The sequence below is a fragment of the Motacilla alba genome, chromosome 1 (assembly GCF_015832195.1).
Source record: "Motacilla alba alba isolate MOTALB_02 chromosome 1, Motacilla_alba_V1.0_pri, whole genome shotgun sequence".
NCBI classification, from domain to species: Eukaryota; Metazoa; Chordata; class Aves; order Passeriformes; family Motacillidae; genus Motacilla; species Motacilla alba.
In genome coordinates, this window is record NC_052016.1 from 95,235,685 (window position 1) to 95,262,898 (window position 27,214).

At 37.6% G+C, this 27,214-nt stretch overlaps 1 protein-coding gene across 1 annotated transcript; it reads left to right on the plus strand.

Annotated features, from left to right (window-relative positions):
* The first annotated feature begins 3,860 nt into the window (after nucleotides 1-3,860).
* Nucleotides 3,861-23,916, plus strand: TMEM182 (transmembrane protein 182). The gene is made up of 5 exons (XM_038150571.1): nucleotides 3,861-4,233; nucleotides 4,649-4,748; nucleotides 6,154-6,252; nucleotides 14,691-14,828; nucleotides 22,819-23,916. The coding sequence occupies exons 1-5, from the start codon at nucleotides 4,093-4,095 to the stop codon at nucleotides 23,040-23,042; spliced, it is 702 nt and encodes a 233-aa protein (XP_038006499.1). The 5' UTR covers nucleotides 3,861-4,092; the 3' UTR covers nucleotides 23,043-23,916.
* The last annotated feature ends 3,298 nt before the right edge of the window (nucleotides 23,917-27,214 follow it).

Sequence of the window (27,214 nt, forward strand, 5' to 3'; positions counted from 1 at the left end):
GAGATACTCCCATTACTGTTCAGAACAGTAAATGAGCATTGAGGTCTCAGAAGGACTCGGCTCTGAGGCAGTTGCTGGAATTGTTTCTTGGTATATAGTGAGACATGCAGCCAGTTCTAAAAGGCTGTTTTTAGATCATGGGCATATCTGCCAGCACAGATAAGGAGCTGCCTGCCAATTCCAAACATACGCACCCGACACTTACTCAATCACACACAAACATAAACAAGCAAATAAACAACATCCCCTTCCCAAAAATATATTTTTTCTCCTTCAGATAGAAAAGGAAAAAAAGAAGCAGCCTGCTATTGTTTTTTTAAATTTTTTTTCTTTTCTATTTTTAAATACAAGGAGGGGCTCAGATACTATGTTGAAGCTGGAACTATTATATGCATAAATAAAATATGCAGATTCAGGACTTAGTTTAGTCCTATCTATCTGGCGAATAAACAGAAATAAAATCAAAAAACTTTTGCAGCTTTGTTAAATGAGACTGGAATCCATCTATTATGTGGGTCCTTCGATCTTCACACTCCGAGTCAACAAAATCCATGAATGTTTGGCTTAATTAGCCAAATTGATTGAATATTAAAGCTGATTTAATTACTTCATTGTCATTATAGTAGGGATAAATTTAGTGAAGCCATTTTGGTTTAAAATGACAGTATTTCTGCAGAAATTTAGGAGTTTTGAAAGGAATTGGGGACTGACTTTGTTTAAGATTCAAAATAACGATTGTTTTGCCTTGATAAGCTTGGCCCTGTTTTCTCTCCCTTGAAACTTTCTCTCGTCTATTGAGGAACCTTCAGAATTTAATTTAATTAAAGAAAAAGGCCCTGAGACTTTCTTTGAGTATTCAAGTGCTGGATAACATGAAATTTTAAGCTGACATAACAAGTCTTAACATGGCTTCTGCTTCATTCTTGACATAGACGGGCATAAAACTGGCGATGTTAGAGTATTTGGAAGATAACACTGCCAGAGAATGTGCCATAAATATAAAAGAGAATAATTAAATTAGATCCTCTCAGGATGAACATGCTAAACTGAGACCAGAGTGCATGTACAGTACATTAAAAATAAATACTTGCACTGCACAGGCAGTAATTCAGCTGTCATTTGAATTCAGTGAAACTTTCCATGCAAACTGATTTCAGTGAAGCTACTAACAAGAATAAGTTACTTTCATGCAGAAACAGGCTCATAGAGTCACTGACATATTTCTGTCCTGAGGACAGGTAGGAGCAACATGACTGGAACTAGTCATTTGATATTTTTTGCTTGTTTGTTTTATTAATTGTGGTTCAGTGGCTGAGACAGGGGTCTGCAGTTCTCTTTTTTCTTCTGATTTAATGTTGGAAAAGTTCACTCGTGTGACGTTATAAGACATCCCATTATTTATGATGAGCTAAGTGGCATAGTGTTAAACAGTGCATTAGAATTAATTTTTAATAGATATCATGAAGAATTTCATAAAATGGGTTTTGTTTATGCTGTGACTATCTATATATTTGAATTTCACTGTATGAAATTCTTGAGCTTTGGGCCAATGCTTTCTAAGGCCATCCATACACTAGCAAAATGGTTGGGAACTCCAGTTCGCTGAGTAGGATTCAGTTGCAGATTAAGGCCTTTGCATTCAGACATCTCATGTGAAATACGGATCTTTGCTGTGGTTAGAGTTGATCAAATTCTGGCTAAAACACTCAGCGGTGCCTCCAGAATGGTCTGACAAGCTAATGGAGCCTGGCTTCAGAGGTGGCCTGGATGGCACAGGTGGCGTGAACGTGGCCTGTAGCTGTCACTCAGGAAAGGTGTCAGCCTCCTCTAAGTCCCTTGTGGTACCTGCCTGCCCAGTGTAGATGCCTTAGGCATCCTGGAGCACCCGACTGTGGGAGATGACAAGAAGGCCACCATATCGATCTTTCCAGACATGATTCAGTTGCCAACATGTAGGATCCTAGTGTCATCCAAGGGGAGAAGGGGCATGTAAGATCCTGTGTGGGGCTAGCAGGTAATTTAAAACAAAGAGGGAAATATGCCCTTCTGGCATGGAAGCTGGGAGCCAGCTGGATACTCTGAATCTGGCTAGAGCTAGGTGTCTGCCCAAGAGACTGAGCGGAGGCCTGTGAGTCTAATTTAGGTTGTGATGAGCTGCCCTCTGGCTCCACTGAGTGTGATCACTATTGAATATGATGGAAAGACATTTAGCATATATGAAATTGTCTAAATTTGGGCATGTTAGTGCTGAACTGAATCCTACTTTTTTTTTCTTTTTTTTTTTTTTTTTTTTTTTTTTAGACACATTAGAATAGAATTGAACAGAACAGAACAGAACAGAATATTTGCTGGAGGGGACCTACAATAATTATTTAATCCACCTGCCTGAGCACTTCAGGGCTGACCAAAAGTTGAAGTATTATCCCAAATTGCAACTAATAATTTTTATTTTATAGCACATTCTATGTGTTCTTTCTTTTCTTGATTTTTTTTTTGTTTTCTTTAAAAATGAACAATAAAACATCCCTTCCCAAAATTAGGTTTCCAAACACCTCTCTTCTGCTGTATCAAAATGAACTGCATCAGTGGCTGTCAGGAAAAGCAAATATGACAAAAAGAGTCTGTTTGAATATTCATTTGCTGCTCTGCATACACTGAAACTCTGAAGTGCAAAAAGGCCAGCAAATATTAGATGTGCTTGTGTATGAAATTAATATAGTATCAGGTTTGAATAAAATATGATTAATAACAAATGTGAATATGATGTTGGGCAAATTGTGTAGTGGTATAAAACCACTGAGGACACAACACCAGTTCATCTGTGTAGAAATGAAGGGAGATGGTAGAAACAGTGTTGTTCTTGCTGTCCTCAAGCACGCTGATGCACTGTCCAAACCAGTACTGGCATATTGAAAACAGCAGTACCTCTGGAGTCCTAAGTCTATTGCCATAAAATGTGACTAATGTTTTGTGGAGTAAACTGGCTTAATTCTTCTCTTGAGCCTGGCACTTCCCAGCATGCAGTATCAATGGAAAATTCTACTCTGGTGATTAATGATTCCAATGAAATTTTATTGGGTATGGACTGTAGGATCCAGTGCATGTTATAAACTCTACACATTTCTGTAATCCATGAGAGATGATTGGGAAGGCCTGCTTGGCATGAAATGAAGTTGTTGTAAAAGCCTTTTTTTTGTACAGTGAGTACTTGTAATTCAAATGTTTTACCTCATCACTTTCCAAAATGGCCAAAGCATGTTCTTGAGAAAGTGTTTTCTTGTTTTAAAAAGATTAAAGTTTTTTATCAGGTGCTTAAGGGATTTTTAACTGCATAAATTTTTGATATATGCAAAAAAGATGCATCTGAATAAATAAAGCATTTAGGTGTTTTTTTGTTCAGTGTTGGAAAAGTTATTACTTTAAACATAGGATATTAATTTTGAAAGATAACTGTATTTTTATTATATTGGATTTTTCAGAGGCATCTCTTCATTTTGGCTACCATATTTTAAAATCCTATAAAAAATCATCAGCCTTCTTTTTATAACATGACTTATAGTAACTTCTTTGCTGGTGTTTCCTTTCCTGCTAGCAGCTAAGGAAATATTCACCACCAGGCCTGAACTTTGGAAGTCCTTGCTACTGCTGTGTGCTCTGTAACACTGCTCACGTGGATGGACAGAGCCGTTGCAAGTCCATCTCCACTGGTGATGATGCACCAGCTGCAATAATATTTCAAGTCAATCCCTGATTTGTTAGGGGAAGGTCAGCTATTTCTGACTGGCCTCGCCTGGACAGCGAAACAGAGCAAAGCTCTGCCATCAGTGTCCTAAAATAGAAGGCCCTTTTCATCTGTCAGACTTGAGTCAGCCACATGGAACACAAATTTGGAGACACAAATCGACTCACAGGGCATTGGGAAGAAGGGCACAGGCAGAAAGTCAAGTGAAGAGAAACTTCTTCAGATATGAGCTGTTTTCTCCATACAGTTTTTTAGTTACTTTCCCAATAATTTGTTTTAAATTTATTTTACTGCTAACCTTTTAAGTAATTAAGGTGTTTTTGGTTTTTTTTTTCCTAATATCTTCAATAATGAAACTGAGTGTGGGGATATTTTTTGGAGGCTTCTTTGCAGCTCTGGGAGTTTTGCTCTTTTTGGTGGCATTTGGAACAGATTATTGGCTTCTTGCTACAGAAATAGGAACTTGTTCAGAAGCACCTGAAGATGCTGGGGTTAGTATGAACTTTTTATTTATAATGAAAATTTTATATGTAGAATTTTTGGACGTGTTTATTTTATAAACTTTTGAATATAGGGGTTTTTTTATTATTTTCTAAGAATTTACTTCTGTATATATTTTGAATATACTCATTTTGACCTTCTGGAGGCCTACAAGCCTGCCTCAAAACCTCTTATAATCACTCTAAAATGAATTTTTATTTTGTGATACTGCTTTTGCAATATGATATTCTTTCAAAAGAAGAATGACTGTTTATAAATGTTCTAGCTGACCTAAATTCAGACACGTTGTGTGTCATTATGAGGATGGTATTTTTTTACATCAACATGTAATTGAATTTAATTCTTTCAGCCATTCAAAAATTGTATGATTATGTCTTTCTTTTTCTATTTTTCCTTCCTCTATAGGGAGAGAAGGCCACTTTCCATCATGAAGGTTTCTTCTGGAGGTGCTGGTTTAGTGGAAATGTAGGAGATAATAATGGCAGCATGTGGAAGTTTTGGTATAGTAAGTAATTTTTTCCTTTTATTTTATCTACAGTAGTTTGTTCTCATAATTGTTGGGGTTTGGTGTGTTTTTTGTTTTCCCTTCTGTCTTATGAATCATTAGATTTCATATGGCTTCTTTGGGGATCAGGTTCTTCTGCTACCCTAAAATAAATTCTTGACACACGCTTTTGTAATCTATGGGAAACCCCAGGACAAAATGATACAAGTTTAGCTATCAGATGATGCTGTGATTGGTATGGATGCCCTGTTAACCTGAGTCCATTGTTAGCTACAAAGTCTTTTACCACTTACTGTTAAACAGTTGGTTTATTTCTGTGAAGTAGGGAAAAAAGAGCTTAGTGGTTAGCCTTGTCCATGAATTTTTGCTTGGAGAGTTTCTCCATCTGTTCTTAACTGACTATAAGTGGGTTAAGAAGGGAATGGGCAACTCCAGAGTGAAAATGGTGTAGGACACACCATCTCCAGAAGAGTTTATTACATTCACAGATGACCTGTTGCTTTCTTTCACTACATCCAGGATTCTAAGATAGATAGAATTACAAGATCAGATAGTGCTTTGCAACCAAAATCTCCCACTTAGAAGTCAAGCAAAATTTCTTTTCCAGTCTTTGGCACTCCCTCTGAGGTAGAGAGCTCCCTCACCTTATTGCAAGATTTCCATAATCCTTGTGAAAAGCAGGTGCCATCATACAAATTTGACTTCAATAGCCCATATTTTGCTAAATACATTGCTTTGTCTTGGGTGGAAAATCTGGGGTGGAAAATGTAATATGCACTGTAGTTAATTTCCCCTTGTTATTTATCTGTAAAATTATGTGGTCAGGAATCTGAAACTTAGATGGGGTTTAAGTTATAGTCAGCTTTTGTCTTTTGCCATGAAGAAGTTGATATTTTTAGAAGTATTTAGTATAAAGGGTGAAATTATCCTTTTCTGGAGGATATTAATTCCATAAATTAGACTCTTACTTGTGGCCATTGTAAACTCTCTGAAGATGCTTGATATTTTCATTGTTCTTTCAGAAAAGAAAAAGTAATTGCCTGGATTTTGTTTGTTTGTTTTTTTTTTCTGCACATGTAATAATGAGAAGAATATAATTAACCCTCAAATGAGAAAGGTACATATGCATGCAGAGGCATACATATGCATCACATATAAATTGCAGTGTGCCTTCAGCAGGGCTCATTTACTGTCCCAGAGTACAAATCTGTATTGGTCTTTAAGGATTATTCTTGTTTGGATAACAAGACTTGTATCTCTTACCAAACCAAATTCACTGTAAGCTGTTGCCTAGGAAAGGACCTGAAATCTTGACCTATGAAGCTCAGTTTGCCAATTTGAAGAACAGACACCCAACGTTGTTAAGGCAGTAAAATATTAATCTTTAGCTTTCTTTCATTTTTAGCCAACCAGTCACCTTCTAAGAATTGTACACATGCTTACCTGTCCCCATTTCCTCTTCTCCGAGATGAACACAACTCCACCTCCTATGACTCTGCAATCAGTAAGTATTGTTTGGTGCAATTGAATACAATGCCCATAGTTTGAAGAAAACAATTTGGATGCTTCAAAATAAAACAGCCTTATTGCTCCACACAGTTTAATAACAGAATTCTGGTGTTTCATACTTCTCATAATTTTACAACATGCATATTTAAGTCACTGTTTAACAAAGCACATAAATAACGTTTAGCTGAAAAAAGAAAACCCAACAAAAAACCCAGAGGCGTTTCCTTTTTAGTGCTTTTTTTCTCCACCATAGTAATTATCTTCCTTGGGCTGAACACATTAAGTACGTCTTGTCATGTATTTCAATATAACTGGTTTTGGTTGGAATTTTTTGTTTTGTTATGGTTTTGTTTTTATTAAATAAATAACAAAACGTATGGATTTCCACGTATGGAAATCTACTGCATTTTTACTTTATGTGGAAGGAGGAGCAGAGCCTTGATGCTATCTGAGTTTATTTAACTGACTCAGATATACTTCACTGAGAAACTCTTGTACTGTAAGAGAGATACATGTAAGTATATATTTATATACATGTGAAAGTTAAACATTAATAGAAAACTTTATGTTTGAATAGCGCCTAGAAAACTCTGTCTTTACGACACTTAGGACTGACTTAAAAATATCAGGAACACTTATTCATATTAAGAGCTTTACACAAACGTATTTGAAGTAAATAACTTCTGACATCTATTTCACATGACTTTTTAAACAGCCTGTGATGTGTGCATGCTACATGTCTCTGAGCTTGCTGACTAAGGGACTTAAGTGATCCCTTCCTGTCCAGAAGCTGTAATTATGCTTTTGCTAACCTTGAAGTGTCTTTAGAATCCAATTTTTATGCTGCAGACATGAAAAAGAAAATAAACTAGAATTATAATGGTTCTGTTAATCTTTAGAAATTATGAACTGTTTGTCCAGGAAGAATTCAGACCTCACCATTCAGAGATCTAATCTGTAACTTCACAGCACATCTAGAACAGTTTATCTTTCCATTTGAAAGTGACAGAGTCATCAGCTGCTAATAGCCTAGACAGAGTTTGTATTCCACCGTTCACTCATACATTCACAAAGGTTCCTCAAATTATATTGCATGATTACACAGAAGTGGACAAACAAAGGAAAAGAAAAGGAGAAGGAATATCATCAAAAGTTTAATTAATTTTAGTTAATGTTTGCCAAAAGAACCACTGCTCAAATATAATTTTCCTATCTATATTTCATATTAGGAGATTAAAAGTAGGCAGAACTGTACTATAGATGCTGGCCCAGGTAGAGTATATTCAGAGCCATTCCTGCTATATAAATAGATACAGTTGGATTGCTTTCGAGCTCATTAAAACTGAAGACGGTTTGGGTTTTTTTATGCCTACATTTCATTTTCAGCATCCAAGCTGAGTTATTTATTAGAACAGTTATGATTGCTCCAGAGTCTTTCACAACTTTTTATGAAGAAGGTTATGTCATCATCTCTTCTGTTAGTTCAAAACTTGCTTCTCCTTTAGTCTAGTTTGACAATCCTGCCCATGATATTTGGCAAACAGGTTTTAAAAACCTTGCTTCAACTGCAGTTGCTAAATTAAGAAATGCTAGAAGGTTATCCTCTTCTTCCTGACTCCCAGTGCAGGAAGTGGTTCTCTATAAAGCCAGTGGCAAAAGGTTCCAGTTTGGTTTCATGAAGAACAAGATTTCATTTATGATTTGTATATCCAGTTGTCTGCATCTAATACTTTGCATCAGCAAAGCATAGAATAGAAGGGCACCACCAAAAATTTGAGGTTATTGTCCTCTTTTTTGGTTCTGTTACTGTTTCTTGATAAAATATTACCATTTTCATGGCTCATAGCTTTCTCGACGTATTCTCTTTTGGGGATGATAAAAAGCTCAAATCTTCTCCCCAGGTTTATCATTGTATTTTTAGTGAGTCAATCAAGTTCTATTTTAACAAAATATAACAAGATAATGAGAATTTTTCTGTCATCTTCATTTGCTCTTTCATAGAAAAAGAAACAGCTGAATAAAGAGCTTTAAACTTCATTAGAAAAATCAAACATGTATACAACACATTTTCTAAAAACCTCTTTTCTATTCTATTTCTATTTTCATATTCTAAAAACTTTCTGTTCAGAGCACTATTAGTTGCTAAACAAGTAAAGGCATGTGGCTTTTTTATAGACTATTTGGCTTAAGAAACTTTTGGATCTTATCAGAGGAATTTGAATTTAACTTTAGCCCCTTGTGCAGTCCTTTGTGTGGAGACACAAGTGTGGTTTTTTGGAGTGCCATGTCACCATCCAGCTAGAAGAGCTCAGACAAAGATAAGTTGCCTGAGGAACATGAAATCTCTGATGCTTTTTGAGTGCAGTGTCTGGACCAGTGTCTGTTATGTCTCTGTTGACGTAACTCCTTTAGGCCTTTCCTTTTCTGGGCCAGAATTCAAAACAGGCTCACCTATCCTCTTAGTTTGTTTACATTTTTTTGTATCTTTAGTTTGTGTTTGTGTTATAGTTCCCAAAAATCTTAAAGCACTGAGGACAGGGTATTCCAGTGTTTCAGTCTTCCTTCCAAAGCTTTAGACCAAAGGCTGGGTTCATTCTGATGTACAAACCTAGACTATGAGCTCTTGGTGGTCAAGGACTACAGCCTTAGATGGAAAAGTCAAGACAGAAAAGCTTACGGGGTGCTTATATTGGAGGTTTGAATGCATGTTTTAATGTATCAGATATTTTTTAATCATTACTGTTAGATGCACGACCAGCTTCACAGGGTTAGATAGCACTGCTTTGAAATTGCAGTTTGCTATATCTTTTAATAATGGTTATAATGTTTTTGTGCATTCATTGGGTGATCCATCATTTATGGTTAATGTCCTTTAAGAAGTTCATAGGCCATGTTTTTTATCTTAACCTGAAACAGGTTCTAAATGAACACAGGGGAAGCCTGACTCTAGTGACTTTCTGTGATGGTACAGAGGTTTAGAGTGACAACTTTTATGGTCTGCAGCTCTTAAGTCGACTTAGCACCTCATTGTGTTGCCAGCAGATTCATTTGTATGTCGATTCACATATATAAGTGCAATAAACTACAACCTAGGAATAAAACAATTAAATTAGACTGTGCAATAAAAATACCACAGCAGTAACCTATATATTTTAAAATAGACATATTATTGCATAATCATAAACAGATTAGTTGCCCCATCAGCCTACTCTGAAAACATAATAGTATCGTATTTTTAATAATAATTCACTGCTAGCTAGATTCATGCATAATATCATGTCATTAGGTTACTTAACACTGATCTTCAAGGGCTATCACACTTTCCTAAAGTTCTTTTACTACGGGACAATACTAGGCCTGTTTTTGAAAAATGTGCAAAGTTCTTACTCGTGGAAATAGTCCCATTGGCCACAGTGAGATTATTCGTAAGAAAAAGAAGTGAAAATCTAACACTTAGTCACTAATTTATTATTTTTATTTTTTAGGGGATTTTTTTTCAACTTAATTTGGAAATAAACAATAGTGCCCTAACTGTTGTAAATCACCTCAACACCTTTTGAAGCTGAAGTGGAAGCATTTTAATGGGGCAGCACTGGCACATTAGTTTAATACTCTGATTTGTAGCTGCCAGTATTTTTTTCCTGACTATTAGTATCTTATTTTGTCCAGTACTGGGCACGTTGCCAGTACTGATGGATAATACACAATGTTTATAGAACTGAAGCAAAAATTTGATTCAGCAACTGTTAAATCTAAAATGGTGAGATCAAATTTATTGGCAGGTTTGTTAATGGGTTGAAATTAACCTAAAGTAATCTGGAAAATATCAGCCATGAAATCTGAAAATAGAAGTTGTACAAGTGAAATGTTAGCAGTAGTCTATTTCTAGGGGGAAAAAATGCTCTTATGTAATAGTCATATAATTTCCCATGAGAAATTATAATACAGTACCTTTGTAAGTGTGATCTCTGTAGCCCCCCAAGCAGCTATAAAGTAAGAAGCATTTTAAAAAGCAGTGTATCCAATTTGTGAATATTGTATTTGTTTTACTGTTAAAGCTAATTAAAAAATATATTACTAAGGGATAGTAAAGGGTGCTGAATGAAGCTGAGAAGTCTTGTAAGGTCTACTCTATTGCCGTGTGTGTCTCCTGTGCTGCTGCTGAGATAGGTGATTTCATTTACAGCTGTTTATCTGAAGAGACTGGTTGAGAGCAGTTCAGGCACTTTGCCTTTCACTGTATTGGCACTGTGTGTGACAAAACTCTTGTCAAAAGCATTTCAATATCTCTTACATTAAATAGAGAGGTAAAAACCCACACATTCTAAAATACAGTCCACTGTCAGATCACAGGAAATGTTCCGTTTTGGATGTGAGCTTGTCCATGATAGTTCAAGGAAACTTTTCCAAGTCATTTTAGCTACCCCTGGAAATTTTTATGTGGCATTGTACTAACACATGCTTCAAAAGGCTTTTCACCCTTATAGCACTTAATAATTCATATTGATATTAAATTTAAGATTAAGTAGCTGGGGTTTTATGGTAGATCACAGTACTTGTATGGACTGATGGCTGTGTTTTGAAAACATTTTGAGTCAGCAAGGGCAGTGAAATACTTGATATGCTTTCATGATGCTGATGTGAACATCTCCAATAGTAGAAGGGTGTTGCTTTGTGAGATTAGCTGGGCTGTTCCCAACTAACTATTATGGAGCTCCACAGGTGTCCATGGCTGCTACACAAGTGTGTGTTGTAGGTGACACAGCTCTGTAACTTTTCAATGTATTATTGCTTGTCTTTCATATCATGTATCAGTAATGTCTTAAAATATGAATCTGTAACTTCAGTTTGTAATGAATGCTGGGATCTACTATACTAGAAAAGAAGGCTTGTGGTAATTTCCACGCATTTCTTCAAAATTTGGGACTGCACAAACCCAGCTACTTCTAGTTTTCAAATAATGTGAAAGTCTCTGGAGGGACCTAAATTAGGATCTTTAGAGAGAAAAACAAGTGGCAAGGGAAAACTACAGGCCATGCAATTTTGGAGGAATATAATGTTCCTATACAGGCCTGATGGTGCAGTTGTGTGTACAACTGTTTTCCACTGAGTCTTTTTTATTTTTAGGCCTGCCTGTCATTTCCCAGGCAAATGTTGTACTCAGCAAAGGGGTGGCTTACCAAGATGAGTTACAAAACCTCCTGTTTAGCACTCTTGCAACACAGAGCAATGGTATCTAAGATTTTAAAGACTGCAGATATGTTTACTTTGCACTTTGCAATAGTGCTTGTACTTTATTTCTTCTGTTGTAGGAAACACTTGGAATAATGCATGTATTTGAGGTGGATAACTCTAACATATCTGTGAAGTATCTGGAAGACACAAGAGTACCCCTTGTCATCTGGACCAGAACATGGGCTATCCTATGAAACACCTCAATGAGACTTGAAATTGTGCAAAGTTCTGTTAACACTTTGTATAGATACACTTTGTATGGGTTCACTAAACCATTATTTCTTGAAGCAGACTGTTTGGATCACAGTGTCAGCCCTTTTCATGGGATGTAAAGATGAGTAATTCAAAGCAGCATCCTCTGTTGCATTTTATCTATCATTGTGTGTCTCAAGCTCAAAGCAGCAAAGTCTTTGACTTGAAGAGTAATTTCAGTCTTAAGAAGATTTTATTTTAACCAGCTCTTTTGTGTTCATCTATAGATGACAGCTAAACTAAATGGCAGCAGTAGGCCTGAGATGTTATTTTGAATGACTAGCCCTTTAGAAATTGATCTTCCCCATCTAGGCAGAGATGATGGCAAATGTGATCTAAGCAAAAATGATCAGATTATAAAATAAGTGAAGCCATCTTTGCAGGAAAAAGATGGCTTTTTAATTCCCTTACAAAAATAAAAGTCTAAGTAGACTTTTATCTAAGTAGCTCGTAGGGTGTTTCCTCAGACCTGTGCCACAAATGAACCGAATTACTTTCTGCCTTGCAGATTAGAGGGGGTAATATTTTGCTTGAAAAGTTACAGATTTGTGAGCAGACTTTGTACCTGTCAACTACACTCTATTTTTTAATTGATGTTTAATGGCTGAATTAGCTTAATAAACAAGAATTAGGATAATCAGACTTTATCCGTTATTCTTTAGAGTAAATAACTGCTCTGGAGAAATAGAATGGAAGCTTCTGTCAGGGGAGAGCTAGGTGAAATCAGTATTTCCCACATAATGCATAAATAGTTAGAGTGTTGGAGCAGAGAAGCCGCTTTTCTCTTATATAGTTACTGAAAGGTTGAAACAAATTTTCATCAGTTACATTTGTACTTCTTTTGTGCTCTAAGAATATTTCAGCATCAAATCAAGCTTTTCTCATGAAATCTCACTAAAAACAGACTTCAAAGCTTCCTGTAGTGGATAATGAAAATGGATGTTGGTTTTGTAATGCTGGAGAATCTTGTGTCCTCCTCCATTGAGGAAAAAGAAACACTGCTCCATGACTTAGGTGACTGACCATAATAATATACAAGAAATCTTTTTCAAGCTTCATTTTGGCCAATGTGTCCTATTATGTAGTATGACTTTGAAGTACCTTGGGCCACCCATGTAAAAGAGTTGGGTGGTTATAGATTGATTTAGTGGTATTAAGCTTTAAATGAGGAAGTAATGTCCCATGGACTTGGAGACTGCAGTGAAGCTTATCAAAGTAGCCCCATGAGTAAAATAATATGAAATTGCTTCAGAAACCCAAGACTGAAGGACTTGAGAGATTTACCTTTCTAGATCTCCATTCACTATCCATTTGCATTAAGTGAATCATTTAACTATGTGTTTAACTTTAAACAGGTGCCTAAATCCCATAAGAGGTATAGTACTTAAAGCAACACACACATTTAACAGCTTTACTGAGCCATAGCCTTATTTCTTACCTACTACTCCAATAATTTTTTGTTTATGTGGAGACTTGGATATGACCCAAGCCACAATTTTAACCCTTCTACCAGGTATTTTCAGACACATTCATCCTTTTTATGCCCAAATCTGCTGATCATTGTGGCGGAAAATTATGTCCCTGAATGTTTGCCTGGATTAAAAAGGGTGCAATTTAAAAAGTGTGGCTAATGTAATGTGGCGAGTGTGATCTAGCTAATACATTTACAAGGCTGATGATGTATTCTTTAACTTGTGTTAAGCTGGTCAAGTTAAAAACCGTAGAATTTTGGAATACATTAGTGGGAAACATGCGCTGCTAATGCCTAGTGCGCCTTCAGATTTCAGATGAGAGCAAACCTGAATTATTACTGAATAGCTGTCTCTAACAAGCTGTATGAATTTGAATCTTTCGGGATATGAACCAGTATAATAGTTGCTTGGTTGTGTTTTTCCATAACAGTAAGTAGGTGCTGTCAGATGATAAGTGGCAGTTTCTTTTGTGATACACTTTTCCTGACTTGCCAGCTGGCTTATGTGCTTTCTCTCAGTTGGGTGGAAATGTTTTTCACTGACTGAATTGTCAGTGCTTCAAGATTTTCAGATCTGACGATGGAGATCTTTACAACTCATAATTTTACTAATGGGTTGTGTTAATGTACCAATTTTTAAATTCATGGGAGAAATTTATGTCACTCTTGTAGCATTTGTAAAATGATGACTTTGTTAAATGGATGTGCAATTAACCAGCTAAAAACTAATTGTTAGAAAGACTCTTTTGGCCAGAGTATGTCACAAAACTCTCAGCTCATTTATCACCAGCTGCATCCATTAATTCAGCACTGCTTGGCACTGCCTAACGGGCTTCTGAAACATCACATTTTAAATTTAATAAAATACAAAGAGCTTTAGAGTAGAAATAGGCTGGTTTAAGACACTTAGCTGTTTTTCAGGAATACAGTTTACATTTCTTTAGTTTCTCCCTGTTCCTAGCTTAAGTTTCTTTCCGCTGAGTATGGCTATAAGCAGCATTATCCAGCTGTAAATTGTAAAGAACTTACAGACTGTTATTGGTGATACAATCTGGGCACTAAGAGTGTCAAGATGTTGCAGTTCTCTGCTTCGTCCACACAATTTTGGTAAAATAATTGTATCCTGTCAGTCCAATCATTTCTCCCAAGGAATCACTGCTATAACTTTGCTGTACCATTTTCTAAAGAGTGTCAGTTTGGTTAGGTTGCTATCTTACAAGGTATTGCTAAATATTCAGCAGGTAGATTTCATTCACAATAACTTACATGCTGTTTTCCATGATCATCAGGTAAGGACTGGTAATCAAACCTATTTTGATCCACATGATATATAATGTATATGCAAAATAGAGTTAGTGTTTCATTTGTTAATAAGGCTAGTGATAAGAGAAGGGGAAAGGAAAATCTTTGTTAACCAACTTGGATAAGTTCTAAAAAGCATTGTATTCTTTTTCTTCTTTCTTCTTTTTCTCTAGTTTATCGAGGTTTCTGGACAGTTCTGATGCTCCTGGGAGTACTCACTGTTGTGGCGGCTAGTTTCCTCATCATCTGTGCAGCTCCTTTTGCCAGTCACATTTTATACAAAGCAGGAGGAGGCTTTTTCATAATTGCTGGTAGGTATACTGTTTGCTCAGTCAGTTATAGAGTAGAAAGGATGAGTTATTTCTTCCATTTTCCTTAACCAAAAATTGTATCAATCATGGTTAAAAGAAAGAGAAAGCATTTGCTTTTTATCCTTTGGCTTGTGGAGTGCCTGTCTTGGACACAGGTTCTTTGCACAGTTATTTCGTCATGAAGCTATTATAAAAGCTATTTTTGGGTTAAGATTAAAAAAAACCCCACATCCAGGAAAAATAATGGAATTACACTGCAATTTCAATCTACTTTTTTAACAGGAAAAATAATGCATATTTAAGTAGCTACATAGGATTCTCAAGGGCTTTAGCTAAGGAGAGGGTTTAGTCCTTTATCAGTGATGCAAAAGATGATTACAGTGGACTCTGAAGAAGTTGGGAGACAAAACACATATACATGACCAATACAGGAAAATGCTTTGGATGTGATGGGACTAAACAAAGTAGTTGTCAGGTATGAGTAAGTAGGAGCTCTAAACCTCTGCGAATAAAAGATAACAAATAACTGAATTCCCTCCTTCCTCATAATCCACACGTACGGTGGAGGATGCGCCCTCCCAGGATTCAGCTGATATGGCCAGCTCACTGGCACGCTGTTTGCTTAACCTTGAAAAGTCTGTGAAGATGTCGCACCGGTGTGTAAGATATAGTTATATAGGATGTAAATGATAGTATGTGCTCCATCTCTGTTCTCCTAGCCTGGTGAGAGGCAGCCCTGTGAGAACATATTGTGTTACAGGGCAGAGCCACCTGTGTCAGGACCACAAGGCCTGGGCTCTCTTTTTGCTTCTCATACTGACCCCCTGACCTTGCTTATCTGCTGCACCTCTAAGCTCTTCATATGAAGCTAGTGATCATTATTCCCTTCCAAAGGACTCTCAGTGAAGTGTGGGAAGTATTTTATAATATTTTAGTTGAAAAAAATCCTGCATACTTACATTTTATCTCTTGAGAATTACTCCTCCACACTTTTAAAAGACATACAAAAAATATTCACAGGCTGACAGAGATTCTAAGATATTTCAATGCTTTTTATCACTAATTTGCAGGGCAAGAGCCCATGTGAGTCTTGCTCTTTTTCTGCATTTGTAATGCATGAAAAACCTCAGCTGTCACTAGAAAGTAGCAGAAGCTGTTTGAGAGGAAAGGGGCACTTAAAAGATGTGGAACTGACCTGCAGAGGTGCAAAGCGATGCTTGTGTTCACTCTGGGTCAGTTCATCTGCCCTCATTTAGGTAGGGGAAAGTTAGATCCCCAAGCCTGTGCTAGCTTCCCTTGGCTTCCCTAGGAGGCCTGCAAGAGGCAATAACATTCAATGGCAATAAAAACGGTAGGCATGTAAGAAGTTCCCCCAGCTGGGGATTCATTTCACACTGAAAGAATGGCCTAATTGGATCGGATGAATGTGCTATGGAGGAACCCTACACCTCTCTTTCCTCTACTAAGAGAATCTAGAGAGACTATTTCTTTAGGTATGTGAAGTTAAGTGAGCTTTATTATCCCAGTGTGTGACCTTGGGTCTGTGTCTTTGCCCCTTTCACCCTTTGTCCCTATAGAGCAAATGTTCTTCAAGGAAAATCCTGATTTTTTTACTCTCTCTTTATGTGGCATGTTTCAACTTCAGGACTGTTCTCAATCAGGGCTTTAGGAAAAAGCTATGTTATTTTTACTATTACCATTACTGTTGTTGAAAAGCAAAGATCTGTAGATCTGTAGCAAAATCCTGCTGTAATTTGTCAAAAAAGTGGTGGTGGCAGTAGAAAATAGGACCCATTCAGCTTGTTCAAGACAGAGCAAGATAAGATAGAATCTGATGCAGAAGAGGGTGATGTGCTCTACTGTTTCCCTGCTGCCCTGATCCCTTCCTGTGCCTGTCTCCTTCAGGATTAGAGAGTTCATTTAACTGCCTCCCAAATCAAAGCAGGGCATGGAAGGGGAGAGTGATGAGAAGTGGGGCATATTTATCACTTCTCAAACATGTGATCAGGATGTAGCCAGGGTGTGCATCTACTTAAACACAGACCTAATGGGAAAAATGAAAAGATGTAATGTGACTTAGATTACTATGACTTAGATTTGGTGAAGTTAGAGTTCTTCTAAGACAGAAACCAGCAGACTGTTTTGAAGAAAAAAAAGGAATTATACACATTGTTTTGAAAGAGCCTGGATGGTGTCTTACCACAAAATTCAAGTATGTGTTATACTGTAGAGAATAGTCTTCTGAGGAGGAAGTTAGACAAGATGATTGTTCTTTGGAAGTTAGGAAGAAGTTTTTCTTAGAAAGAAGAAAAAGTAATTTTCCTACTTATCTTAAAAATAAATGAGATGAAATAATTTTGATACCTGTTATTGGATATATCTTTATCCTTCTGCAATCTCAACTTATAAATTAGCAGAAGATAAAAGCTCTCCCTCAAATGAAGAGTGCAGCTTGTAGCATGATGTGCTGTGACATCTTAGGGTTCAGGAAGCAGCTGAAGATAGCATTGGGAATGAGATTCTTGCCTAGATTTCAGCCATCTGAAAGCTGTTTTGTATGAGCCAACTGCTTAAATGTCTATTGTCAACAGCAAGAAACACTCAGATGGACACTTCACCTTCTCTGTGATAAGGCAGATAGACTTGCCTTTTGGAGGGACCCATTCAAGAAGCCTAACAGAGATCCTCAGTGACACAAATAAATTTACATTGAAAAGGACCTCTTGTGGCAATCAAGCCTGACATCCCATTTAGAGCAGGGTTGTCTTCAAAGTTAGATCAGGCAGCTCAAAGCCTTATACAATCAAGTTTTTAAAATCTCCAATAACTGATGTTCCATAGTGTCTTTGGGTGCTTGTCCCAGTTTGACCAGCGTCATTGTGAGAAATGTTTTCTATTTTCCTTGTTTTCACCTGATATTGCCCTTGATGCAATTTGTGACTATTACATCTCATCCTGTCAAGTCTGTAGGTCTCTGAAAATCTATCCCCATTTTTTCTATAACTCCATTTAGAAAAATGAAGACTGGATTCTTCTCTAGACTGAAGTTCCCCAGCTCATTCAGCCTCTACTTGTTCTCCATTCTCGTAACCATTTTGGTGGTCATCACCTCAGTTTTTCAGTACCTCTGTTTCACATGGGGACCCCAAACTGGACATAGCTTACCACATATGATATCACAAGTGTTGAAAAAAGGGTGAGAATAATGTTTTCAAATCTAATGATGGTGTTCTTGCTAATGCAGCTCTGTATGAGGTTAATTTTAGTTTTTGTGAGACCTGCTTGAATTCTTGTGCACACAAAGGGACCATTCTTGTACTTTAATGTCTATGAGCAAAACCAGATTCTTCTGGGCCCCTTTTCCCTTTAAGACAGCCTTTTCCCTTCAAGGCAGCCTCTCTTGGGATCTTCCCTACCAGTTCTCTGCACAGATTGAAGTGTGTTCTCCTAAGTTCTGGGTCTTCCCTTCTGTATTCCTCCTAGGATATGGACTTTTGCCATTCCGTGGCCATTAACTACAATTAACACCATCTATCATTTTCCTGACCCATTTTTCCTAAATGGGGAGTAGCAAAACTTTGTAACTTTATTGACCACCTGAGTCCACAGGTAAAACTACACCTGCAAGACCTGTGGGGAAAAGTGAGTATCAGTTCAATGATACCACAGTCAGTGACTTGAGTCCTGCCTTTGCAGCCTCATCTCCATGTCTGCAACATCTGAGGATGGTCCAAGAGCAGCTATGGTACTGAAAACTGTAAGAAGCCTTATAGTTGCTTCAAAGATCATAGGAAAAGAAGGGAAATCTGCCATAAAATGATCTCTTAGAGCAGCCTTCAATAAAGTCCTTAATTACCTTGTGCCTCTTTCTGCCTGGTGGTGGTGAAAACTGTCCTTTTGTACTGATGCCAATAAGCAATATACCAGGTTGTGCACAGAGCATTACAGAATCACACCCTGGTGAAGAAGCACGATTAGAAGTATGACTGCTGCTTTCTCCCAAAAGAGCAGAAAAAGATGGTACTTGGATTTGAGATCCTAGATTAGGACAAAAATCTGTTTTCAAAGACATGTACCTACTTCCATAACTTTTGTATGGGATCCTCTGCATGTACTTCAGCAGAGAATGCCAACTATTATTTTTAAATAAAGGTCACAATAGGCTAAGGTAGGTGGTAGAATCTGAAATAAGGACAAGAACAGAAAAATGCATTTAACAAAAAAAAAAAAAAATACACACACACACACACACAGAAGTTTTCCTCAAGTGAGATAAAGAGTTCTGAACTTCCAGGCATAAGTAAAAAGCTCACATCATTCTTTCCAGCACCTGTTGTCTTCGTGTCTGCATAGTAAAAGATTCATGCCATAAACAGCCATTCACCATTGACAAGTGAAAGGCATTTCTACGTGGGAAGAATCAGCACTAAAGGCCAGCAAACTGCTTCTTGAATTCACAGACATTTCTAAAGGTTCTGTATTCTTTCTCCTCTACAATATGCACAAGTATTTGTTTGAAAGAAATTCAAAAGAACGAATGTGAAAGACAGAAAAGAGTGACCTCAGAGAAGTCCATGTCTTATCACACTGCACAGAACTGTGTTTCAAACATGTGTGTTTATTAAAAAAATAAAAAAGAAAATGGAAAAAAATAAAGAAAAAGGAGTAGGAGGGAAGTATTTATTTGTCTTAATCTCTCTCAGACATATTTCATGTTCTAGGAATAATTTCCCTCATCATTACTGATTCATGCATCTGCTGTTCTATTTTTTTATTCACTAAAAGGCAAAGGCAAAAGGATGCCTGCACTTTATGAAAAAGGTCTAAATGCCAAAAATGCAGAAATATATCACAGCACACACAGTTCTTAAAAATATTTCTTTCAAGAAACTGTGGAATTTTTTTTTTTCAGTCTCAGTAATTTTGTCTTGGAGCTTGCCTTTGAGAGTTCACAACATTCACAATAGATTGTCAGTGCAAGACTGCAGGAGCAGATTTCTCAGGATAAATATACATTCAGTAAACTGTCTAAGCGCTTAACTCCCGTGAAGTCATAACACTGTGAAAATTAGACAAAAGGAGTGCTAATGAATGAAATACTGATGGTGGCAACAGGACATGGTCAGTTTTTACTGAGCTTGATCCTATTCTTCAAGATATTTATTGAACATGCTAAGTAATACACCTATTAATTAGTCTCCATTAGTAGGTGATGAGAACCCTTAAATACTCCTTTAGTGCCTTAATTAGCTAAGAGGGTTTACATACTCTTCCTTTCTTTTTCTTTCCTTTTAAGGAAGGACATTTATCTCTGCTTGACACACATTTCTTCTGAAAATTTCCATGCCCGACAATTTGCCACTCTCAGGTGTAACAGCTTGCTGTGAAATCACACCCAATGGATGATAGATTCCCTGAAGCTGATTTACCACTGGCAGCCCTGGCTTGCTATTTTGCACCTACATCGGTGTTGATTCTAGTTTAACCACCTAAATGTTGCTTCAGAGTGCCTGAAAAGCAAAGGGTGCCCATTTCTAGATTAAAGCACCTTTGATGCAGTTTTGTTTTAATGACAGATGTTTTTGACTAACTGCTCTACATAACTTTGCTTCTACCCAGGATGCCAGAGGGCTTTCCAGATGTGCAAGGCCTGGTCATAGTTACCTGCTGCTATAGTAAGGGAATATACATCACTATGTTTTGTAATTATTATTGTTTTGGACTAAGTTTTCCCCTATGTAGAGATTGAATAGAGGACTAGTTTGAAAATGCATAGGCACAGCCAGTTGAAGAGGTAAATTCCAATGTCCTTGTGGATATTGCCAGATTATTAATGTATCTTTCCAAATCTTAGTGGTTTAATTTTCTTGTTCAAATTTTGAAACCTTGAACAAAATCCAGATATCTAATAACTCCATTTATGAATTTGTCCCTGAATCCTTCTACTTTTTTAATCAAAAGTTACTAGCTCTGTTTTGTTCTAATTTTCCTGTGTTGCCCACATTACCTGTTATCATTAGATGTTCTGTTATAGGAATCTTCTGCTCAATTTGAATTATATTTGAAGAGTTTTCAATTTAATTTTTTATTCTTCTTGTCTGGCCTTAAGGCGATCCTTCTCTCCGATTGTTTCAGTGGTTTTATTTTTAATACAAGCACAGTACTAAATTCCATCAAAATTGAGTTTTACTTAGGTAAAATACTTTCAAAATTGAATTTATGCCTCTTAGGGTTGAGTATTGGGTTTTTTCAAACTTTGTTAGGAATTTGAACCTTAGCAAAAAATGTAATCCTGGAAGTGTATTTCACAGACATGAAATGTGTCTGCCTCCTTGTTTATTTAGTTTTTCTACTATTATTTCAGCCTCCTAGAAATTGCAGATCCTTTGGGAATGTTTTGATTATGCCTCAGTCCTTTTTTTGTTGGTCTTCAAAAGACAATGTTTGTAAGGATTGAGCCATGAGCTCTCACCTGTCTGATGTTCAGGATGTATGTACAGATATTATATTTTGTCCATAAAGCAGTAGCAGGAAGATCACCAGATCGCCAGGTTAATCTGCTGCATCTAACCTGCCTCGTTTTGTCTGCATCAAGTGAGGGTGTGAGTACAACAGCTGCTCCCTTGTAAATGGGTTAGAAAGGGTGGGAAAGGAGGTTGTGAGGCAGCATCTCAGGCTGGGAATGGGGAAAGGTAACCATCAAAGGTTACCAGGACATGTGGGTATGGAAGCAAATCCCCGGCTATGGGTGCTTCCAAAGTGGACTTGAGGGTTTTGCCACAAATGTCACATTTGTTCAAGGTTGCATTGCAAGTATTTAGCAGGATGGAGAAGAGACCACAAATACCTCTGACTTACAGCCTGTAACCTCAAGTCTGGCAGTGAGTGTTCCCAGGACTGTGCACTGAGTTGTGTTTTAATGAGGCACCTAAACATTCTGGGATAAAAGTATGATGGGGTGGTGTCCCTCAAGTATTTGATTGCTGGAATAGATGGTCCTGCTGCTGCAACTTTGCTGTGACAGCTGGAGCTCAGGGAGCAAATGGGTACAGGCTGAAGCACGCAAAAAATTTAGACTCATGCCCTCAGTCCTCCAGCAAGTCTTCTTCTGGAGCATCTGTTCTGCAGGCTTGCATTTCTCAAGTGTCCACATTCCTCTAAAGTGAAATGAAATATTAGGAATGCAACTGATACTCTGGAAAGCACTTTCTTCTTATATCTCCTTCTGGTGTATAGTAACAAGGAGATTATCAAAGTTTGTAAGGACATGTGCTCCTATTACTATAATGTATAAGCAATTCAAAGGTCTTTCAGAGGAGTGGTTGGGAAAAGGCTGTGAATTATGTGGCAGATTAATTTCAGGAAACTGTTGTATCCAATTTGAGGTTATTCCTAATAGCCTGCTTCATAGTTATTATTTAATTATTGTTGGGTTTTTTTCCTCTACCAAGAGCTTCTTTTCTAAAGGTGGATGATTTTGAATTAAATATATTTGAATTTTTATGCAAAATATTTGAGTAGAATACTCTGAAGTTTTGTGTTCCAAACACAGCCCTTTTCAAAAGAATAAAGAAGCAAATGTAGGGAAGATAATAGAAAGATTTCCCGCTCCTTTCCATATCTCATCCATAAGAATGATAAAGATAATGCCAGAGTTTGGGAAATAAAATTACATTTTTTTCCCCCCAGATTGTCCCATTCCATTCCCTCTCCTTCCCGCACAGTAAATACCTGCATGAATTTTGTCACCAAAGTCTGCCTACTGGAACCAGACATCACGTTTGTCATGGAAGCATGCCTTTCAGTGCAAATCAGGAGCAAGATGGAGGTAGTGCTAGTTAGAGGAAGCCAAAAGCAAAAATTATCCAGTGGTGGCTGACTGTGCCATGCAGATGGGATCTCAAACCTTGATGTATTTTTAGGTAATACAGTAAATGCACCCAGCATCTGTCTCACACTCTGTTGCTAAAACCTGGTGTTTCTTTTCCAGGTGTCTTGTTTTCGCTGGTAGTCGTGATGTATGTCATCTGGGTCCAGGCCATGGCTGATCTGGAAAACTACACAAACATGAAAAAAATGGATTGCCCAGACTTTGCTGTTTATGTACGTTATGGCTGGTCATTTATGTTGGCTCCTATAGGAGTATTTTTTGCTTTATTAGCAGGAATGCTGTTCTTGTTGGTAGGGCGTGACATTTATTTACACTCAGACTAGTCAGACACTGCTGAAGGGAATACAGCAATACTTGTGAAACTTTGTGACAAGTGTAAACTGGAACACAATTTTGTACATTATTACCATTATGGCAATTTAAATGTGCAGGCAGACTTCTGGAAGTTCTTCTATTACTTGTTTAAGGGTAAGGGACACAAAACTCAGTACAGGAAGAAATGACATTTAGTCCCCACTAGTTGTTTTTAATTCTTTAGAAAGTACACGTGGTTCTTCACATTGTACTATTAGCAGCATTTTTGTATATTAACAAACAGAAGAAGACAAATTTTTTCTGCAAGTAAAACATGAACATGAATTGTCTCAAATCAACATTTTATACATTTATCTTTTAGCATTTACACTGTTCTTCTGTTTGTAGAGAATGGCACAAGGTAGAGGAGAAGGCAAACATTCAAACACAGTAATTCAATCTACCTCCTCTCCTGTTTTCCTCTACTTGCCTTAGCTTTAATGACAGCAAACATGTCTGCACTTTATAAAAATAGAGCGCAGTTGTTCATGCAGCATCCATAGGAAGAGGATGAGAGAGAAGACAATTGCCATGAATGTGTAAAAGCTTAACTGTTCTATTACCCATTTCTCTTCTCTGTATGCATTTGAAAGCTGTATACTTCTGTATTCTGAAATCCATGTGTTGTATGATTCTGTAAGCCAAAATGCCATAGTAGAATCACTATCTGAAGTTACGCCAAAATTGTATTTTGAATTATAGCATTAATATTTGAATTAAGTTTTAACCCTTTTATTTTTCAGTGGAACAACTGGCTCCTCTAAAAACTATTTTCATGGTTGTGTAAAATTAATTTTTTATTAAAAAAGGATTATTATAAAGATAATATTTAGGACATGAAAATGTGTGTCTTGTGCAGCCTTCATTTTCCCACATGTTAAAAATCTGCATTATAGACCAAATCCAAATTGCCTACTAGGCTTGCTAGGGAAAGCAATGAGCCTAGGTAAGAGAGCCAGGGAGATGGATTTGGTACTGCATTGTAGGAGTGGCTGGTTCTGTGTGTCTGTGTGTGCACATCTGTGTGGAAGCTGGGGTAAAGATGAGGCTGTATGCATGGTATGGAAAAGATGGGGTTGAGTTTTAACAATGGGGAAACTTTGTCTGGTATTGGGCCCAAACAGAAATTAAATCCGTCTGAGAGTGTGCTGGTTTTCACTTTGTAACTCAATGCAGAATAGTTTGGGGCTGATGGGGAAAAGTAAAGGCTGCATGTCGGTTTGTTCTTGTTCATAATGCTTAATTCCACAGCTGTTATGAATACTGCTAAAAGGCAGGAAAGGAATGCCCACAGAGAAGATGTGGTGAGCCAGATTGGATGTTATTCCATTTTGGGAGGTTTTATGATTGGAAGCATTCCAGCCTTTCCTGCTCCTTATTTATTTTTCCCTCATCAAGATTAGTGTTATACATTATAGAACAGGAAGACAACAAGAGTAGGAGGTAGGGAAGCTGGGACTGTGAGGTTTAGAATAATTACCAATTCACAAAAATATTTTTATTGGCAAATAACATGGTGTTTTTAATTACTGTGTCAGAGAGTATGATGGGTGAATTTTAACCAAGTATTCATAAGCATATGTATATATGTGAACCCCACATAAATGATAGCCATCCGGAGAACATTAGGGTTACAGCATAATGCAGTTGGTTAGTCAGGAAATGCTGAAATTAACCCTGCTCATTGTGCATATGGTATTATATTCCCACCCTTAATTACACAATCACATACTGTTTCTCAAATAATACATTCTGTTGGGTTTTGCCCTCTTTATAGTCTAGGACACTCCCTGGTAATTGTGAAGGTAAACTCAATAATCAAGAATTATTGACTAGGTACCCCATCCCAAACCCTGTCTGCTTCTCTGCAGGGGAGAGTCCTTCTCCACAAGAGCTTAAGGGGGCAATATGCTTGAGCCACTTTCTTGCAGCTTTTGGAAGCTGGAGGAATTGAGAGGTGCCTCAGAGCTGGACCTCTTCCAGCAAACCCAACCATGTGTGCAGCAGCAACTAATAAATTCTGCAAGGATTGAGCCAAAGGCTCCCGTGGCGCCCTTAATTCAGCCCATGTGCATCTTCAGAACTCTATCCATTATGCAGCTAAATTAGTTACACTTTTGTGTGCAAGACATCCTCTCTTGGAGACAACCTTTGGGTCAGACTGTGGATGGAATGGCCGTCAAGATGCAAGGTGTTTCTGAGGATTCCCTTGGAAATGTCTGGAAGCCTTTCTAACACCAGCAGAAATTTCTTGAGTCCTCATAAATTTTTCACTCAAACTGATACGTTGGCAGCAGTCTGTAGCTCTATCAATTTGCTTTAATTGGTTTCCCTCTTAGTGGCAGAACTGAAAGTCAGGTTCCTTCTGAAATGGCGGGGTTTGTTTGCTCCCTCCAAAAAATGTATGTAGGTAAGCACGTGATATGTAATAAGTAGTTGCTGCAGACCAAGGAATGGTGGGGAGGCATTTCTGGATGATTATTGCCTACAAGCACAGCTTAACTCTTGTTCTTCTGATTTCATTAAAAAGCTATGTGCAGGGGAATGGGTTTGTAAGAACTTGGGGAAGACAGGCCAGCTAAGGAGACTTGCTTTGTGGCATTCTTCCAGATATGCTTTTGTCTAGAAAATCCTTGGCAGGGATGCAGGGATTTTCATGAGAGCAGAATAAAATATTGTAAAGAGGATTAAATACGCTAATCAAAATATTCTGTGAAATTGGTCAAAGAACTCTGTTCCTCACAAATCCATAGGAGTTTGGGAGTTTGGTTGTTTGTTTTTTTTTTTTTTTTTTCCTTAATAATTTCCTAGCTGGCTTAATAGCCTGTGATCATATTGGAAGAAAAGAGATTTATTTTTTAAGAAATGTGTTTGGAAGAGTGAGGAAGAAAAGTAAATAAGAAGCATTTTCTGATTACTTTCAATCTGTAAATCATCCATTTGTCCAGAGCAAACATGGGAAGGACTACAACTGCCCACGAAGGAGGCAGTGTGAAAATAAGGAGAAGGAGGAGAGAAAGGAGGGAGAAAAAGACAGGTGAGTGTCCCTCTGTTGATGCCATCTGCCAAACCTCTGTGCAGCTGTTGTTGATCCCTGGGGGATGCACCAACACAATGTGGCAAAGGCAGCTGCAGACAAGACTAGTCAGAAAAGGATTTTCCCCATTTATTCATTTTACTCATTTGAATGGCTGTTGTAGGTTTCACTGGCGCTGACCTTCATGAAATTTGTGGCTGTTTATTGGCATTTACATTAATGAGGTAAAACAGTGTTCTCCTCTGAGGAAATGCAAAAAAAGGTCTGCTTTATTTCTCTGCAGGGTGCCTACCTGCTGCTGCTGAGAGTGTACTCAGCAGTGTGCTAGTAAACTGCTAGTAAAACAGTTGTAGGTAGTGTCTATAGCGGTCTTCATTCCTGCAAAATCCTGGCTGCAAAGTATGTTGTGCTTATTATCTTTTAAGAAGTCATATTGAACATCTTAAATGAGCTATTTACCTTCTGATGCAGCAGCTGGCTCTCCTCTGGCTCTCCTGTTCTTATTTGTCCTTTTGGCAGTGTGATTCCCAGGCAGTGAAGGCTAGATAAAGTAGGCTCACATGAAATTCTGCTGTTAACTTACAGTAAGTCTGAACTGATGCAGCTGAAGCTGGGGGAGACACTGAAATTGAAAACAGAAGTCAGTCATCTATAATCAAAAGTGACAGAAGGGATGAAGAATCGCAAGTACTTACAGCACCACTTTTCCCTCTGTGTCTCTCACTCACATTACCAGTTTAAGACCAAAACTGGTCTGTCTTTCCAGTCCTTACGTGCCTTATCTACTCAGGAGATATATTTACATTAGTGGTCAGGAGAGCCATTTGACTTGAAGGTAAGAGGGGCTGACAGGAACTCCTGTGTTAGACATCTCCAAACTGCACCTGATTTTCTCCTATGTCCTAAAGAGCCCAGAAGGGCCTCATGGAGTGCTGCAAGGCTTGACATTTTGCTGTGAGGATAAGGAAAGGGCTTTGAGTACAAATCACCCCATGTTACTTGCTGTAGATCTGTTCCTTATCTGTTCCTAAAATCTGGCAAGAATGATTTGGTACCAGCTAGGGAGGTGGGGGGATGGTGGTGGGGTGGGAGGTGGAGAGCAGC

What these genes read in the sequence shown, in the direction of transcription:
- TMEM182 (XM_038150571.1), top strand. Translation starts at nt 4,093, where the DNA reads ATGAAACTGAGTGTGGGGATATTTTTTGGAGGCTTCTTTGCAGCTCTG. An exon ending in AAGCACCTGAAGATGCTGGG is followed by an intron (nt 4,234 to 4,648) that starts GTTAGTATGAAC and finishes CTTCCTCTATAG; the next exon opens with GGAGAGAAGGCCACTTTCCA. An exon ending in CATGTGGAAGTTTTGGTATA is followed by an intron (nt 4,749 to 6,153) that starts GTAAGTAATTTT and finishes TTTCATTTTTAG; the next exon opens with CCAACCAGTCACCTTCTAAG.